This window comes from Parasteatoda tepidariorum, chromosome 10 (assembly GCF_982258835.1).
Source record: "Parasteatoda tepidariorum strain Cologne lab strain chromosome 10, Ptep-v5.0, whole genome shotgun sequence".
NCBI lineage: Eukaryota > Metazoa > Arthropoda > Arachnida > Araneae > Theridiidae > Parasteatoda > Parasteatoda tepidariorum.
In genome coordinates, this window is record NC_141764.1 from 87,554,331 (window position 1) to 87,574,655 (window position 20,325).

Sequence of the window (20,325 nt, forward strand, 5' to 3'; positions counted from 1 at the left end):
ATTGATTTGAGATAATGGTATTTTATTTGTTATAATATGTTTGTATTTTATTTATTATAATGTGATTATAATGATGTATATCTAGTTTTTTGAAAAATTACTTCAAAGAATGTTAAACACAATTTTATTTTTGTTCAAAAGAAAAAAAAACTTGGATAGTAAATAAATTTTAATTGTCATAACTATTATAGGGGAAAAAGAAATAGAATTTTTCAGATATTCCTGTCTACTGATAGTTTTTTTGTTTATTTCACAGTTACCGACATAAATGATGATTTTGTAAAATGAACAAGTAAATTGCAAAAATCTATTTTGAATCTGTACTAATTTAAATATGGTGCTTATAAGACTTATAGAAGTTATTTAAATCCATCATTTTTCAAGTTCTATTATTTTTAACAGTTGCAGAGATGATTGTGCTCCGGAAAAAATCCGGATTTTTCCCTAACCGCGCTACGGAAGTTTCCGGAAATCCTAGGTTCAAAAGTTTCAAGAAATTATCGATCACATTTATGTACAAAAATTCGTGTATATTTTATTTAAAAATATTAGAACTAGAATTTATACTGGGCATCTTTCATTTGTAAATATTTTTTCTGGTAGAATAATAAATGTGATTAGAGATAAAAATAAACTTATACATAATTATTCATTTCAATTATGCTGCATATAATTTATTTAGAATTAAATGTTTTGAAATGCTTCATTAATGATTTTACTCAAAAAATTTTCAGGATATTTGAGTTGCACTCACAATCGCCCCTGAAGTTGTATAAATGTGTTATTTCTCAAATTTTATTATCCTTTTTCTTGAGTTTTACCATTTCCCTTCAATTTTTTTTCTAATTTTGTTTCTTTTTTTAGGGAATATTCTTACTAAAGGAAGATCTAAATTAATGGAAGAGGTAAATAGTTTTTTTTTCTTTCAATCTTGAATTCCTTATTTGTTATTCCATAGTTTTTTTCCTTGTTTGTTTCTTTAAAATTGAGACTAATAAAATTAGTTTTTTTCATAGTCATAAAGAAAGGATTAAAAATATATCACTATAATTTGCTTATGTTGGTGAAACTGTTAGCCAAACTCTTATTAAAATAATTGTTTGTCCTCATTATAAATTTTTTTTAAAAAAATTAGTCTTCTGTTTCATTTAGGATTTTATTAAATTGCTCAAGTACTTAACACATTGAAGAAAAATGTGAACTTCTTGTTACACCTTGAATTTTTCTTAGATTCAGTGTATGTTATTTTTACAGTAACAATTAAATGTTACTTTCTTTTCAATATCATTTTTGTTGTGTTAAAACTGTTACTCTGATATATTTCAAGGTCTCATTTTTCAACGAATAATTTTGCTTATGCAGTTTATTAAAAAAAGAAAGAACTACGAATGATCAAGGTCATTAAAGCAAATTTATTGCTTATTTTAGCTATTTTATAAATTACAGCGATACTGTTCCTTATATTAATCACAAATTCATATTATGGATTGCTACTTAATCAAATATAGTTACTCATATTTATTACGCAACATTACATTATATCCTTTGTTATTTTAGCACAGGGCGGAACGGTTTAAACTATTGACGGAGGATGGCAATGAAATTGATTCCGTGTTTGTTGACAGGAGGCATGATCGAAATCATCCCAATGGAAGTATCCTTGTAAGTAAATTGTAATTTTCTAATTGTATTTGTAATCAAATAAAATATCTTATTTTACAGTAGCACCCATGCATCAGATGTTCCCAATTTTTTTCGGCTACAGAACCTTAAACAATCAAGCTTCTACTGACGGAACCCTGATTTCATAATGACCTTCCAAACATGTTCCACAATAATTGTGTACTAAACTGTCTTTAATTGGTCGGTTACTGTGCGATTTTTTTTATATTTTTTTATTATTTCTGATACTGTTCTATTCTTCTAAAAAATTTTGAAATCCAAGCAAAACCAAACAAAACATTCCATTTCACTAATTTACTACTGTTGAAAGCAGGCTCGTTATAAATGGGTTCTACTGTATAAGTTAATTAGAAGTGTTTGTTACAAAAAATTGCAATATTGAATATTAATCTAATTGGTGATAATATATTCTAACTGTCTTAAGTATTATTCATTGTTATTGATAAGGTAACTTTTTTTTGATTCATTATAACTCAAAAAGCTTTTGTTTAAAAAACTGTCTAGTAAAATGTTTTGTTTTTTTTTCCTTTTAATCATGTGATTCATAATTTTTATCTGCTTTAAACTAATTGTTTGGAGGCCAATAAATTTTAAAGAAATTTAGAGCTTGAAGTTTCTAGCAAGATTTACAAAACTGTGTTTGCAAATATGATGGTACATGCATGCTAAATAATAATATTTCATTTTATATGTTCAAAGTATAAATGTAATTAAACTTAGAGGTGTACATTGTTGGTCAGGTACACTGAATGTCAGGTAGAGATTAAACTTAGAAATTTTATTTTATTTATTTTTTCAAATTTAAGCAGCGACTGTTTTTTTGCATTTAAAATAGATTTCTTTATATATTTAATGGTAAAATTACATATCATTCTTTGCCCTGCATGTTAGTGCTTAAAAATTCAATAATATCCGAAAGTTTATTAAATTTAATTCAGAAGTCTTTCTTATTATGAACAATATTATATTTTTTCATTAAAAAATATTAAAAAAAGGTAATGCTTTACTTTATAGTAACTTGTTTATTTTATTATCCTAATTTTTCTATTAATTGTAATCAAGATATAGTCTTAACAATATGTAATTATCATATTTCATTATAATGGACAGAAATTTTTTAAATTTCAGAGTTAATATATATATATGTATATATATATTTTTTACTATTCATGCTACTAAATGTGATAAAATATTGAACTAAAATTGTCTAAAGAACTGATAAAAGAGCTTATTATTGAAATTTTCTGTTTTTTCTCCCTAACTTCCTTTTGTTTTACAATTACCATATTGTTAAGAACATTAAAAATCTAATTGGTATTGCCCAATAAATTAGTTTTAATTTTTTCTCTTTTGAAAGAAGAGCTTTAAAAAGTTTTTGCCTCGTTTTTTTTTGTAAAACAAAAAATTTTCTCAATCAATTAATTTATCTTAAATTTAGGTTATCTGTTGTGAAGGTAATTCTGGATTTTATGAATTTGGAATAACAGGAACTCCTATTGATGCCAGTTATTCAGTGTTAGGCTGGAATCATCCTGGTTTCGGACATAGTACTGTAAGTAATATTGCTTTCTTTATTATAATTGTATGAAATATGATAGTATAATTTTTTAATGATTTTTTATTGACAACAGTGAGAAAAGCTGTTCTTGCAAAATGATTTTATTATTGAACTTTCTTATCTATTCTTGTGATCAATGTAGCACAAACATGGTTTACCTTAAAAACCAATATTTTAATGCTGTTAATACATAGAAATCTTTTTTTCAATGAAATTATTATATTTATGAAATGATGTCTACTGTAAAGTTTTGTCAGTTCTTTTAAGAATAATTTTCAACTGCTTTGCGCTGTTTATTTGGCTTACAATTGGCTCCCTTTTTTTATCACTGAATGTATACGCACTGACTCAGCAAATGAACTAAAATTAAGATGATTCCTAATAGTTTAAAGTTAAACCTGATCATTTATTCATGGTTGGTTCAAGTTCATGTGAACCATTGGATTTTGTACAAATTCCAACAAAGAAGGAATGCAACAAAAATGTGCAGAAATTTATTAAAAGTGTTTGGTGAAAATAGCTTGAAAATTTTAAAAAATCTGATTTTCTCCTCTCTTATACGCTGCGCTCTGAGCGACCATCTTTGATTCACAATGATACTATCAAGGTCTTGTTAGAACAAATCCTTTTTTATCAACATCGGAGATTGCCAAAAGTCTCGATTCAGTTAAACAAACCGTTTTGGACAATATCTGGATATAAACTTCTGCAATGGATAGTTATTTTAAAAAATTTAATCCTTTTTTTTTATTTAAGTAGTCTCTTCCATTTCTATTAAGGGTACTCAGGTCCTAAGGATTTCAAATTATTACCCAGTAAATTAGCCTATTTGCCAAGTTTCGAAACTCTTCGCCAAATACAAATCTTAAAAAAAAATTTATCATTATTTTTTCCCCATAGAAAACTATTTTACGTTAGTTTGTTTCAGCCTTATATTATTTGGACCCAATTGTAATTAGTTCTGCGGCACATCTGCTGAAAAATTCCTTTTGACATAATTTTGAGGATCGAGTTAACTATATTTTTTTCTTTCCAGTGGAAAATATTATTCTCCGAAACACAATTTTATTTACCAACTATATTTTATCACATTTGGCGAGGTAGCAAATGCTTAATGCAGGCCCTGGGTACTTAAATATTTAAAAATAAACAGGTATTGACATGTAAGTAACATAATGTCATAAATAATTCAACAGAAAGGGGCACTGTTATTGTAACAAAAGCTGCAAGAGAGCTTATTAAACAGAATAATCAAAAATTAAATTTTAGTTTCTACATCTTTTTTTAAAGAACTTTTTTTTATTAAATTTTAAAGTAAAGTGATTAAAAAAAATGGATGCCCGGTGGCTGAGTGGTAACGCTTCGCTCTGGCATGCCACAGATCCTGGGTTCGATCCTCGGGTTGGGCAAGGTTAACTCAGCCTTTCATCCCTTCAGTGGGTCGATAAATGAGTGCCAAGCATGCTTGGGAATTTAACACTGAGGGTTTCGCGTTTGGCTGACCACCTAACCGGAACATTTGCTACTGCACCCCAGAGCCCAAGGTCAAGAAAACTGAGATGGGCACATTAGCCTTGGCCCTCTATGGGCTGTCGCGCCACTGAGTTTAAGTTTAGATTTAAAAAAATAAACATGATTTTCATGATTAGAAAATATTTTTAGTGTCATTTATTTTTCTTGATTTGAGTATTTATGATTTTCATGAGTTTTTACTTTTCAAGCAATTGCAATTATTATTTCAAGTTTTATCTTCATTTTTATAATATTTAATTATGGTTTCTAAAGCACATGTATAATACTAATTTTATTTATAGGGTACACCATTTCCTAGTCAAGAACTTAAAGCAATGGACGTTGTAATGCATTTTGCTATATCAAAATTAGGATTTAAGCAAGAGAATATAGTCCTATATGCTTGGTCAATTGGGGGTTTTAGTGCAACATGGGCAGCTATGAATTACCCTGATATAAGAGGATTAGTATGTATTTTTATTTTTTTTAAAAATGCTATTTATTTATATGATGATTAAGGTTTAATGTTATACTTTAATTTTTAATGAATATGAAATTTTCAGTTTTGCTTCAAAATTTATAGATTTTTTAAATAATTAAGATAGAAAACATTCAGTACTCTAAATCAGTAAAATTTAATGAAATTCAAACAGGGTTGCCACTCCACAGGGAAAACCTGGAAAATACAAGGAATTTAAAATCACCTAAAATAACAGGAAAATGCAGGGAATTTTGTTTCTTATTTTTATCTTTTAAAAAATGGTGACCACTCAAAGTGTAATCTATGGAATATTTAACCATGATATTTCAACTGAACTATTTCATTTACTATAGCATTAAAGTATGCTCAGCTGTTTTTCCAGCAATTAAAACTAATAAATATAGTTAGCCCAATATATCTCACACAAGAGCACAGTAATTGTTGTTTCCTCTTAATATATTGTGTATAATATATACAGGGAAAACACAGGGAATTTTTTTTTCCAGATATGAGTGGCAACCCTGTCAAAGCAAAAAAACTTTTTTGAATCAAAATATTGCTTTAAATTTCTAATAATCTGAATGCATATAGACCTAAAGTTTAACAAATAAATAAGATAGCTCATGTACACTTTTCCTATTTCAACATTTGTATGTAAGCACACAATTGTCTAATACTAAGTCAAATTTGTAAAAGAAAAAAAATAAATAAATTATCTTCTGACCTTTTTGCCTTCCTTGAATAGTATCACCTTCAAGTGTGTGTAGTATGAGCATTAACAGGGTGATTGAATTGGTTCTTTTTCCAAAATTTAAAGATCTGGTGATACTTATGTATTAACTAAATAAAAGTTGGCAATATTAACTAAACAAAAGTTATAAATCTTTGTTTTTGCAGATTGTCAATTAAATCATGCAATTTTCCTCACAATAGTAAAAATTTGAAACTAAATTATTATTTTTTTACTAAAATGTTAAAACAAAAATTTTACTAAAAGATTTTATACTAATTTATTTATTTTGTTATTCAAAAGTATTGTTGGCATTTCACACTATAATGAATTCCTCTAGATTTCTCTTAGAGTCTAATGTTAAAGTTTCAATTTTAATTTGATTTTTCTTTCCTTTCAACTTAAACATATTTAAGTTAAAAGTTGATATTCAATGCATTAATTCTTTTTATCATATTGTAGGTTTTAGATGCTACATTTGATGACCTCGTAGCTTTAGCAATAGCACGAATGCCATCTAGTTGGAGTTAGTATTGTGCTTAATGATTTATTCTCTATTTCTTTATTAAACTTTGATGTGTAATTTTTTAATAATTTATATCTTTTTTTAAAACTAAATTAATCATTTTTCCTTATTTTAATATTACTTCAATTGTTTTTAGAACCTTTAGTTGTCAGAACTATTCGTGATTATATGGACCTAAATAATGGTGCCCAGTTGGAAAAGTATGTTTTATTTCTAACTTCATTGAAGGAACTGTACTTATAAGTTACTTATTTGTTTCTATTATCTTTTAAGGTATGATGGACCTGTGTTATTAATAAGGCGATCTAAAGATGAAATTATATCTACAAGGTAAGTTTTATTTCTTTGTAGATAATCTTTAGTTTACATTTAAGACTTATAATTATTCATTTAAATTGGCAAGTAGGAAAAATAAAAATCAGTAATATGAGATTGTCAACATTGGTGAAACTTTATGTAAATGTCTCACAATTTATTCATTTATTTTTTCGGAAGACTATAATTTTTTTTTTGAAGAGGGTTGCAATGAGTTTTGTTTTTATATCAGTTAATAATACAGGGTTCGTAGCATTTTCAAAAAAGTGCCTATTTTCGTTTTTTAAAAGCCCTTAAAGGTGCTTTTTTCATTGGGTGTTTTTTAAAAAGTGCTTAATTTTCCCTCTTTCAAAATGAGATTTTTCCTTTTCTATGTTGATTTTTTGCTTCAAATTATGCAAAAAGACACAGTTCACATTGTTCTAATCAATGTTTTTATAATTAATTCAACTCCAATCTATTTCAGCGTATTGTCAGTCCGTAGCGTATGAAAACGCCATTCGTTTTACATGATTAAAAATTTCATGATTTTTGACAATTCTCAAAAACAATGCCAAAAGATTTTTTTTTTTGATATGACGATTAAAACAAGATAAAACCGTCAATTGTCAAAAACTTTTCAATTCTGCCTAGTTATGATATTTTTTAAAGTGCTTAAAAATATTTTTTGAGTACTTGAAAAGTGCTTATTTTTTGTTAAATAATTTGGCTATGCACCCTGTAATAACTTAATTGTTCTTAGATTAAAAATAATATCAATTTGCATTCAAAATTAATAGGCAAAGTTAAGCACATGCAATCTTTACAAAGTGTGTGTCTATTATTTCTAGTTATAAAACTCTTCTTGTTATTTCCTTTTGTTGATAAAATTAAGTTGTAGTTGATTTTCATCTTTCTGGATTTCAGTTATGTTCTAATTGTTTATTGTAATTGTTTATTGCTTTAAGTTTTTATTGTACTCACTACCAACATTGTGCTTGTGGCTGGGGGGGGGGGTAAGACAGGATAAGGTTCTGGGATTGCTGAGGGCTCAATCAAAATTCCTTACGAAAAATGTACCTTTGAATTAATTTTTTAAAGTATGTATGTATGATAAAATATAAAAACCACAATTTTGAATGAAGGCTCTTCAAAATTCTACAAAAATGAAAAGGATACTTTTTATTTAGAGTCCACAATGATTTTTTTCTCCCGACCCTTAAAATCTGTATCCAACTGTGATGTACCACATACTTAGTCATATTAATTAATCTTAGCCAGGAAAAAATTTGAATAAAAAATAAGCAATGGACTCTCATATTATTCATTTTAATTTTGATTACTTATTTTATTGAATTTCAGCATTATGGGTTTAGTTATTTGTATCAGGTTTCTATTTTTGATAACTAAAACTACTCCAACCTTGAATCTTTATTTATAATAAAAATCTTCTTCAAAAAGAATCAAGATTATTTTTTTATAGTTAAGCAAAGTAATTTTATGTTATAGAGCTTCCTTTTGAAACTAATTTATTTATTTTTGCCTAAATAAGGAATGGGACAGATTCTTCATAAAGAGCAAGTTTTATATTATATCTATTTTTTTTAAAGCTACAATCTCTAATAATTATTTTTGAATGTATTAAGTAATTTCGTAATATTTTTTTAAATAATTTAAAATTTTACAGTAATCTTGTATTTAAATTTTTAATTGCTTTACACTAAATTTAAAGATGTTATATTTCTTTTTAGAGCCTCTAGATCTTTGCAAACAAATCGTGGCAATGAACTTCTTATAAAACTTTTACAAAACAGGTAATAAGTTTGTATATTTTAATTCTCAATCTTTAAAGTGCTTGAAACTATTTTTCTGGTTTCTGGAAATCCTAACTTCCAACTAGATAAGATAATTAAAGGTAAATTAAAAATATCAAATTAGTTGATATTAAAATGTAGTATTGCTAAAAATAATCTTGACTGAATTATCAGATATGTGATTTTTAAAATTACCTGCTACGTAACTTTAAAAAAATTTGTCCTTATTACACGCAGGTAATTTTAAGGTATCCGACTACCTTCGGAACAAAAAATTTCAGAAAACAATATTTTTAACAATATTGATTTTTATTACATATTATGATGTAAATAGAAATAATTAATAGTAAATATTTTAAAAATACCAAAAATATTTTATTTAAGAGAGGTTTTTTAACGTTTTTTAGTGAAAATTAATCGCTTGCGGAAAACACTCTATATTAAAAACTATCAAAGAGAAGGCAATCAAAATTTGTATCAATATTTTAAAGCTATCAGTTAGTGTACTGAATTTTAGAGGTTAGTTACACAAACATATATGTAAGAAACATTCACTGAAAATTTGAAGACAAAATCACAAAATTTGTTTGAGTTATCTTGTTTTTCGTAAGTGAAAAATCGCAAAAAACTCATTTTGAGAAAAATGCAATTAAAGTTTATAATTGCACTTTACTTAATATTTATGACTGTTTGATAGCTAAATATTATTATGTATTATAGACACTACTCTTCTCAAGATATATGCAAAGTTTTACACTTTTATTTAACGCCTGCAGTTTTCTGTGCACACATTTTATATTAGTCACTTGATGTTGTCAAGAATCAACAACTCACTTAGTCTTCAACGAGAAGGCAGTTTTACTGCACGGGCATTCTCATAATGTTATAATAATTAAAAAAGCATGTATGACAATTAATAATTATACTTTATAGTAATAATAAATTTATTAAGAATTTTGATATTGTGAATATGAGCAATTTTTAACACAAATAGGACAGATATTACAAATAACAAATAAGGCGATAAACCTTTGAAATTATAAAAAGAAACAATATGCACTAATATATCGGATATATGTATAGCTTTAAAAAAACAAACAAATGATATTTAAAATTTGTAATTTAAAATTCGCCTTTCTTATATGTGGGACCTTTTTTCTTCTCCTGTCTAGACACTTTTCTTTTTTTGAAGACTCTGAGTTTTCTGCGTTTGAGCTTCCTATTTGCCGAGGAATGTCTTTCACAGTTGACAATTCTCTCACCATCCAGAGTATGTTGTCCTGCTAATGTATATATCGACCATGAGAGATATTTAATTCTGTGAATAGCGAAAGTATCCCACGATAACCTTCATTAAACTGAATGACTGCAATGCTTGCACTCATTTTCAAAGTTGTCAGTTCAACAAATGTTTCTTTTGGGGCAATTTGCCACAAAACACCATTGAATGCCTCATTGGCGTTTTACGTTTTACCATGAAGGCATTTTTTTAAGAGCTTCTGATCGCACAACTCAAAATAGGTTGGCTTTATGACATTGATGAGATTTTGGGGTAAGCCCTTAGATACTTCAGAATATTCTTCATTTGAAAACTTCGCACGCTGATATTTACACCAACTGTCAACACCTACAGGACATTGGCCATGTTTTGGCTCTGTAGATGTTGAACAGCAATGGTAAAATGCAGCTATTACAGCAGACTGCATTTTTTCAAGATTCCCAACATTACTGCGAATGGCGATCCCATAATAATTTTGCAGTCTGTCGATAAATGAATCCGTTAGTTTTCCTTTACCGCCGAGTCCCTTTTTAGTACTCTTTAGCTTACGCAGCCGGGATCCAACTCTTTTCTGTATGTGTCCAATACACTCGAGTTTTGTGACAGTATTATCACCATAAATGTCTTTAACCGTCGCATATGCTTTGGAATCACCGTATCCGTAGTATTCCGTGTATCGCAAGGACCGGGATCTTTCGGACCTCTCAAATATGCGCTGCACACCAATGGGTTCCATGCTTCCAGCAGAGCCCTTGTGATTTCTGCAAACATGCTCGCTAGGGGTTGTGTCATTGGATAAATTACATATCCTACAGTATTGGGACATTGTCTCAATGTCTAAAATTTTGCCAGTGTTGATTGAAATAACACTAACACAACCATTAGATGATGAAAATCCCCGGCGTTGCCATGTACCATCAACTGACACTCCACAATCTTTATTATCATTTTGGCTTTTCACAGATTTCGCAGCTTCATTTATTGACTGTTCTGCAGCTAAAGTTGCAACAGTCAACAATTTAGCCTCTTGTTTTCTGAAAGCAACTTTTGATAGAAAGGGAGGAAGATTCAGTATAGTGCAAAGCTTTTTAGCAGCAGTATAACCTTTGCCGATCAATCTCAGGCCAAGCACAAAACGTGTGTTTATTTCGCTTTGCTTGATATCCTTCTTTGAGGTACAGAATGCTTTGACAAAATCACATTTTTTGCACACAAAAGTCAAGTTAGAAGAGAGGCCAAACCTTGAATCTTCCAAAATATTCAGCTTGTTATCAAAACAAATCGGGCAGCACAATGAAGTAAATACAGCAATTAGGATCTCCATATCTATAATTCTATTACCACATATATTTTTATCCTCCAAAAAGCTCACTTCATCACTATAATCACTTGCAAAAGATAATTTTGAAGAACTTGCACTAACTGAAACATCTATCTTTTCGGTATCAGCACATTTATTAGAATGTTGATTTCCATGAAATGTGCATTTTTTTGATCGAGTAGTTCTGTTCTTACCCATTTCATTTAAATTAGTATAAATTTTTCAAAATAAATCAGAGAATTTGTTGAAAATACAGCAAAGAATGAGAAATAAAATGAACGCTTCATATGTAAACAAACAATTGCAAAAATTCAAGCATATCGTCTGTTGCCAACTAAAAAAAGCACAGTTACATAAAAAAATTATTCAGATTCATTAGCCGAGAGTCTAGGAGCCTTAAAAATTAAATATCTAAATTATTTTTTTTTACATAAATAGAGAAAAAGTAAAACTATTGGTTAGTTTCGGTTTCGTTTTTGTCACTTCCGGTAAATTTGACAGCTACCATTCATCACTAAAATTATCATAACTAAATTTCTATTTGACGCATATGCAAAAACAAGACATTTTTGAAAACTAGAGAAATGGGGGAACATAATGAGACAATAAACTGAAATTTGAATTTTTCGTCGAAATACTCGCTTTCAAGGTGGTCGGATACCTTAAGCAAAAACAGAAATTATCGTAGAAATAAAAGCTTGAGTTCTTAACTTTGGTTGTAATATATATATATATATATATATATATATATATATATATATATATATATATATATATATATATATATATATATATATATATATCAGATAATTATAACTTATAAGATGAGCTTAGTCAATTTTGATCAAATTTAGTCAAATACTTTAAAATTGGAACGAAACATGATTTAAGTGTTTGAGTTATATCTAATGAAAACAAGTTTTAAACTTAATTTATCTGTTACTTCAAACATTTAATTTTTTAATTTGAATATTTATTTCAGGTATCCTAAATTATTTACTAACGAATCTTTACGGGCTCTTAGAGAGTGGGTATCTGGAGATAAAGCTCACCAGAGTAAGTTGTTTTTTAAAGTTCTTAAACTTAAATTTGTTATTCTATCGATTCATTTTTATAATTCACTCTTGTGAATAATTATAAACAAGGCCTAAGTATAATGAGACTAATCAAGCCTTAAAATATTTTAGTGTTTTGTACTTTTTTAATTATTAAAAGTAAATACTTCTGGTAAAATCTTTCACCAATAATTTTGTCAGTAGAAATATTTTTTAACATGTTTTAAGGACACTATACAAAGGATTAGTTTTTTTGTGCAAGTTATATCATATGTTAGTTCCATTATTACCCAAAACTACTTGGATCTAACATATATATTTCAACTGTGAGTCAAAGCTGCTCAGCGTCTCTCATACTTATTGATTGTGATTAGGAAAATAACTCATTAAATTATAGTAGTTATTGCCTTTATATAAACTATTGCAGTTTATTTTTTATTACATTCATACTTTGTCCATTATAGGACAATCATGCTTGATATCTTTTGAGCACAAACAGTTACAAATAAAATTTCTCAGTAGTTAATGAATATTTTCAAGAATAGTGCACAAAGCATTTATATGTTTTTAAAGTCTTGCTCTTTTACTTTTAGTTTATTATTATTATTGTTATTAGTTTTTATTTTTTTATCTGTGAATTGTTATAATTCATTTTTTTAAATTTTACTATTTTGTTACTTACAACAATTAGCACCAAAAAAAAGTCCTATATCTCAGAGTATAAAATTTCAGTTCTTAAGGTCTTAGCTTTACTAAACGTTTTACTTGCTTCTATTTTACAGTCATGAAAAATTATGAACAATTTTTAAACTGTCATAAAAAAGCAGAAATTTAAAAACCAACGATATTTATTGCAAAATATAAAAAATATTTAAAGAAAATAAGTTTCAGTGGTTCCTAAAAGAATGGTTTCGTATTAGGGAAATGGATTTCTTGTCATTTTTTGTACAAAACGAAACCTAAATACCGCCTCTTGATCTCATTACACTGCCATACGCCACTAAATTTAGACATGATAATCTGAGAATATATAATCTGACTTGAAATTGAACTTTTTAATTAAAAGTTATGACACTCACAAGCTTTAAACAAAACATTTTTATGCATATCTAATGAAAAGAAGTAGAAATTTTGTGCCCTAATATAGATCTATTTATACAAGGTCCGGCTATTAATTTCCAGGACTCATGGAATAACTCAGAAGAAAATAAAATTAAACACATAGCCATTTAATATTATTCGAAGTAACCCCCATCAGCCATAATGCACGTCTGTGCTCGGCAGTGCAAATTTCGGATCGAAGTTTTAAAGACCTCTTTTGGAATGCTCTTTAATAGTGACGTTACAGTCTTCTTGATGGCTTCGACATCTTGAAATCTTGTCCCCTTCAGAGAATTTTTCAGCTTAGGAAACAGTCTGCGGGTGCTAGGTCTGGAGAGTATGGTGGATGCTGCATTTCAACGACACCATGCTGGGCTAAGAATCGCCTCACAGGCAACGCAATGTGTGGAAGCGAACCTTTTCAATTTCTTCCGCCGTGCGTAACGACTGCGGCCAACCTGTGTGTGGATCATCTTCCACGCTTTCGCGCTGTCTCAAAAGCGTTTAAACCATTCAAAAGTTCTGGAACGACATAATGCTTCCTCGCCGTAAATTTCTTTAAATCATTTGTAGGTTTCTGCAGCTGTCTTGCCCAATTTGAAGCAACATTTAATGTTTATTCTTGCTCCATTTTCACTTCGACAATAGGAATTTAAGAGCTACGTTTTAATGCGCCTTTCTATGAGAACCACTTACTTCAGTATGGTGCCGATTGCACTGCACATGCGCTAGAAAACACTCTTCAATATGCAATCATTAGCGCCATCTTCCGGCTTTTCGTTCTCCTACAGTTACGTCAGTCCTGGAAATTAATAGCCGGACCTTGTATATTCCTATTTCTATATTTGTTTTGTAATAGTATACTCACATGATAATTGTTGAAGTGTTTAATGAAGTTTGAAACATATTATTATTATTAGTTTGTATTATTTATGCCTGTAGTCATTTCTGTATTCCAAATTATTAAATATTTCAATGTGTTTTAATTAACACTTTAAAGATATTAAAATATATCCAGTTGCTTTAATAATTTTGTTTCATTATCACTTAATAATCTGAAAAGAGTATCACATCATGTGCATCAAAAAATGAGTTTTGCTTAATTTTGATTAATGAATTTTTTGTTGTTCCATTGTTAAAATCTATAAACTTTTTTCATATGCGTCATCTAAAAACAATATTTTTCATGCATAAAAAAATATTCAAATTTACATTAAAAATGTAACCCTTAATATTTTAATGTATACATTGTAAATACACAATCTGTCTGATTTCTTACACTCAACAAACATGAAATGCAGCAAAAATTAAAAGGTAGTTTGTAGAATTTTGTCAAAATTCTTGGAATTTAAATTTTTTTTTAAGTGAAAATACAAATGTGGTTGTTTGGAAAATTTATGAAGATTGTAATTTTTATAGTTGAGATTTCTGGTTGTCATATTTTGCCAATCAATAAATTTAAAAGCGTTGATATCTACTTGCGTTACTTGTATAAGTTATTACTCATCTGCTTGTTTTTTTTTTATATATATTTTAATCATATAAACTTTTAAGAATGTTTAATTTCTTATTTATCAATTGAGTTATCTATTTCTTTTCTTTTTAATTTTATTAAAATTCTCCCACTCTTTGAAAAAGAAGTTTGCTGTTATATTATATTTATATAGGAATGTTTCCCAATAATATATTTTTTTTCTTTTTTATTTACGAACTGCAGCTCTTGTTTCAAGTCGGTATGGAGTAGAAGATGCACTTTGTGAAATTACTCTATCATCGTATATTGAAGAAAAAGGTTTGGAATGTCCTTCACATATAGGTAAGTTTTTTTATGTTAATTTATACTTACTGTGCTTCACATGAATAGATTTGTGCTTCATATTTTTGTATGTAAATTAGATAATGATTGTTGGTTGTTAATGGTTGTTTATTAATTTTTGTGATTGGTTATTACAGGTGATGATATGTCAACAGAGACCAAAACACAGCTTCTTCTTTACCTTGTAAGTTTAATGTATTATTTTATCGTTATTCATGAATATTATTATGTACTAGATTAACTTTAAATAGCCTGAATTAAAGTGAGGGCGAGTCAGTTTAGTTGAAACTATGCTTAAAGCTCAGAAGTAAATATAATCATTTATTTCTGTCGAAAATGCCTCACCAGTTATTAACTAGTTAAAATTATGGGTAAGAAAATAAAACATAGGCTCATTACAGCGTGCAAAATTGTAAATAAAAATTAGAATTTAAAAAAAAAAAAAAAAATTGTACAAAATCTGTCAGATGCTTTCCAAGTTATAAATCAGTCAAATACTTTATAAGTAAAAAGTTCTATTTTAAAATTATCATTCTTCCAGATTTATTCAACCATTTTTGTTTAAAAAATTTATATTTTGCTATTCAAAATTATGTAGTTTAAAATTATGTAAGAATTTATGTACCTTAAAATTTCAAAATTATAATGTTAGCAAACTGAAAATAATAAATAGGAAAACTTATTTTTTATTCAGAATTATAATAATCGTGTGCAAAAATTATCAATTTTAAACTTATCAACGCTTATCAATTTTAAACTTAAGCATTTAAGGGACCAAACTTTCAACTGCTCTTCTGACTAAATTATTTGGACTATAGTTTTCACCATTCTTGATTCTTGAGGGACAAAAATCTAAATCCGTCAAAATTAAATTGTGTTTATTCAGAGAGAGTATATTTTTGTGTCTGGTCTCTTAAATTAAAATGTCATATTTTCAAAAAAAAAAAAAAAAAAGAAGCTGGAAATTTCTTTAAAAGTGCTTTTTCTTATTTATGTAAACTTTATTAAAACCACTTAATGCTTTGCAGGCTGGGAAACATATGATTGATTTTGACTCAACACACTGCATTCCTCTGCCTGCATCAGTTTTTCAATTACCTTGGCGAATTGTATTTGAAAGGGATAATACAGACGAGGTTGTGCCAAAGTCACATATTTAACTAGCTAGTGGATAGAAGCTCTAAATGGTATTATTAAGAAATGTGTTTATGAACTTTTATTAACCAATTTTCAAAATTAAATGACATTCCATTCCCATTGAGTTTCAAACAATATTTATAGTTCCTCATCTCACTCCTGTCAAAATGAGTGTTTCAACACTCTTTTTATATTGGTTGTGATAATTCTTAAACCTTGAATGAAGTAAACCTTTCTGCTACATATAACTTTCACTATCGCAAAGATCTGTTTGTAAATGTGTGTCATTATGTATGTATCTAAGTTTGTATTTATTTTTGAACTAATTTTTATGTTGTACCATCCATGTTTGCTTTGTAATAGGTTGTAATGAAATTATATTATCTTTATTGTTGTTGTTTTATTTACAACATAAATATCACTAGATACATAAGGCTTATAAAATTGCAATCTTTAATACAAACTGAAAAATTCAGCATTTAAACATTATAATTTTCTAAAAGCTGTTATTTTATAGTGTGTAATTGCTGTACTTATAAGTAAAAAAAAATGTTTATAAGTCTAAATGAAAACTTGTTAATTTTGTTTTTTCTCCACTAATGCTCAATCTGTAACAAAATATAAGCATATTTATCTAACTTTATTTTTAGTTTCTTTTGATTTACTTACAACATAACATATACATTTTAATTATTTTATAACATAAGTAGCGTTTGATTTATACTACAATGTTTATGAATAACATTTCATTTTTTATATGACATTTATGAACATTTATTTATTCAATATATTGTTTATAAATTATATTTAAGCTACTTTATAACATTATTTGGGTTATATCTTGTAGCATTTGAGCACATTAAATTAAATTTTTTTCCGGTAAATATAGCTCTTACGAACCTAAGGCAACCTAGTGATCTTTCCTTTTTTTTATTTGTTTCCTCCTTTTATTTCATAATTTATACTGTTTTTTGTTTCATAGTTAATACTTTATGCTGCCAATTTCTCTTTTCAATACTTAATGTTATTTAAATAATGTGCCTTTTTTGATAAATTTGACTTATTCCATAACATGCCAATAATTGCCACTTTCAACTCAAGTGCTAATAAACTCTACATTCAATTAATTATTTAAGCATTTAAAATATTTCCGAAGTCATAATTCTTGTGTAAAAAAGTACTTAAAATTAAAAAATACTAATACTTGTATTACAAATTCATTTATTCCCTATTTGAAGGATGGGTTTTGCTTCAGGTAAAACCATATAGCAAGAATTATGGCTTAACTGCTAGTTGCTTTAAGGACTCAAATTAATTGTATGATAGGATTCATTAAGTATTTAAAAAAAGTTATCTTCAATAAATTATTTTTTATGTCATGCCTATCTGCATTGATTATGGTGGACAAAGGTTTCCTCTGTTATATATATGTTTTTTTTTTAAAGAAAATATTAATAAATTAGTGCAATAGCATAAGGTTTAAGTAATATTTTAAATCAAAAGTAATTTTGCCTGAATACATTATTGTTCTTGTGCTTGTGATAAATTTTCTTGAGTTGTATCTGCCCTTTTAAAAGCATTTTTTTTTTATTTAATCGACTATTATGTAAAAATAAAGATAGTTTTGTTTTGACAAATGTCACTTTACTTTTATTCTTATTTTGTATAAATTCAATTATATGGCCATCTTAATGATGTACTAAACTGGAAACATTGTCTTTATTCAGCTGCGCATTGAAAATCCCAGATAAATGGAAATTAAATAATTACTAGTATTTTTTTTACTTTCGAATTTTATATTGTAAATTTATAAAAAAGTAAGAAGAACTGTAGTGTTTAAAATTGTAACATATTGGCAATATTTTAGTCTGTGAAAATAGGCTATCTTAGTTCTTAGAACAAACTATATTCTGAGCATGTCTGTCCTTGTGGTACTGTACATCACTAATTTCTGCTGTTTACCTAAGGTTGAATCACTTTTAAATTTTTATAAAATTTTGAATTAACTTTAATCATTTCCGAACCAGTTTAATTTCAATTTTTGTTATGGCTTTGAATTCAATGTCCTGGTAATATTTATTTTTCCATTGTCCTGGTAATATATATTTTTAATTATATGCATTGCAGATAACAGCGATGAAGGTTTCATAAATTTTTTTTCCTGATATACTTCTATCAAACAAAGTAAAATTATATAAAATTGAATCTTTTCTTTGATTCATTTACAATTTTTTTAATGCATTTTCTTTAGCTTTCTTAAACCATCACAAATTAATTTAATTTTTCTGTAACCAATACTGTTACATAAAAAAATGCTTATCAAAAGTTTATTAAGTTATTATTTTTTTCATGTTATATAAATACAAAATTAAAAGCCATAAAATAAAACTTTTTCTGATTAAATAAATGTTATTTTATTATGTTTTTAAATAATGTTAGGATTTGAAATGCAATTTTTTTTAGTTCATTGTAAGAAATAATAGTTTTTATTTTTTTTCTGGTGACTTTTTTTAAACTGTGATTTTTTATTTAGTTCAATCTTTCACCATGTTGTTTATTTTCATTGTACTTAATATTTTTTTTTTCACTTTTGATATTGTTTCATTAATTTAATTACACTCCTTAAAGTATTAAATTTATTTTTACTTAAAAATTAACAGCCTATCAAGGAAATCTGTGCAAAGTAACATAATTCAAAATGTTGAAACCTTCTTGTGAACTCTTCATGAGTTATTAGTTTCAGTTAGTGATATCAATATGATTTATTTTTAGATCATTATAGATCTAGAAGTTAATGTGACATATAAACTGAAAAATAAGCAATGAAATTTTTTTTAACCTACTTGATTTTATATGTATTACTTTAATTATAATTTGATTTTACTAATTTTATCCTTTCAATTCCTTCCTCAGTAATTTATTTTAATGCTAATTAAACTTTTCACTCATGAATATATTACTAACAATAACCATACTTTATCTGCTCTGTATTCTATGTTTATATCCATGTACGAAAACTCAAGTGATGCAGCAGTAAATGATCTTTATTTATTTAGGAACAAAAGAGCATATGTTGTGGGATTTATTTTCTGCTTAAAAATAATTATACATACATTTTTGTACTTTTTACATTAAGGAAATTAAAATTCCATTTACATGATAAGTGTGAATTCAAAAGTATTCCATTTATACATTTAATGTACGCTAAATCTACCATTTTACAATAAAAATAAAGAAATTGTCTTATATGAGAAATTGATTTAAAAAGTTAAAAATGGTAAAATTTGAATTTTTTTTTAAAACTTTACTACCGTTATTAAAATATACTATTTATTTTTCTACTATTATGTATTTTTTCTGGTGACAAAATAAATACTTTTTTGTTAAAAAATTTAAAAAGATATATTTTTTATTACAGAAAAGTGAATTAAAGTAAATTATGACACAAACTCTTTTTTAGTAATGAATATAAACTTCTGTCAGAGAATAATTTTAAGCTCAAACTTGTTTTTTCCTAGATTAAAAATTTAGTTTATAAGAATTTCATTGTAACTATTTTAATTATGCAAAGTAAGGTAAAACAACGTTAAAGAGCACAAAAAATATATGAAAATGCAGACAGCTGTTTCGGATGCTCAAAGGGCAACCTTCATCAGTGCAACAGTGTGTATTTATTTTAATTATAGTTCTAAAAAATTCATTGTTGATTAAATTTTCATGATTATTGATTGTGATTAGAGAATTTTGTGTAGCAGTTAATGCATGATTATTAAAGATTCTTCTCATTTAAATAATGTTATGGTATAAGCTATTTCAATTAATTTTTATTTATTTGTTTATTCATTTGGATTAATGCAGAGATGAACAATTAGTACATAAATAATTTTATAATTTGTGCTAAAGCAAAATAATAATGTCCAACCTATGTTGTATTATATTGAAAAAAGTGTTTTCAAACTAATTCATAATCAATTTGATAGAAGATAAATTAATTGACATAAACAATTAAAATAAAACT

General features: G+C 27.0%; 1 protein-coding gene across 1 annotated transcript in view; it reads left to right on the top strand.

Moving 5' to 3' along the window:
- LOC107449893 (phosphatidylserine lipase ABHD16A) overlaps positions 1-17,944 on the top strand; it is a 40,684-nt gene extending 22,740 nt beyond the window's left edge. The window contains exons 10-21 of the mRNA XM_087153288.1: positions 865-905; positions 1,558-1,662; positions 3,122-3,235; positions 5,056-5,220; positions 6,427-6,490; positions 6,627-6,690; positions 6,764-6,820; positions 8,536-8,598; positions 12,181-12,254; positions 15,072-15,170; positions 15,308-15,354; positions 16,199-17,944. Coding sequence (XP_087009414.1) covers positions 865-905; positions 1,558-1,662; positions 3,122-3,235; positions 5,056-5,220; positions 6,427-6,490; positions 6,627-6,690; positions 6,764-6,820; positions 8,536-8,598; positions 12,181-12,254; positions 15,072-15,170; positions 15,308-15,354; positions 16,199-16,330 — 1,025 coding nt within the window. The 3' untranslated portion in view covers positions 16,331-17,944. The remainder of the gene's footprint in view (positions 1-864; positions 906-1,557; positions 1,663-3,121; positions 3,236-5,055; positions 5,221-6,426; positions 6,491-6,626; positions 6,691-6,763; positions 6,821-8,535; positions 8,599-12,180; positions 12,255-15,071; positions 15,171-15,307; positions 15,355-16,198) is intronic.
- The last annotated feature ends 2,381 nt before the right edge of the window (positions 17,945-20,325 follow it).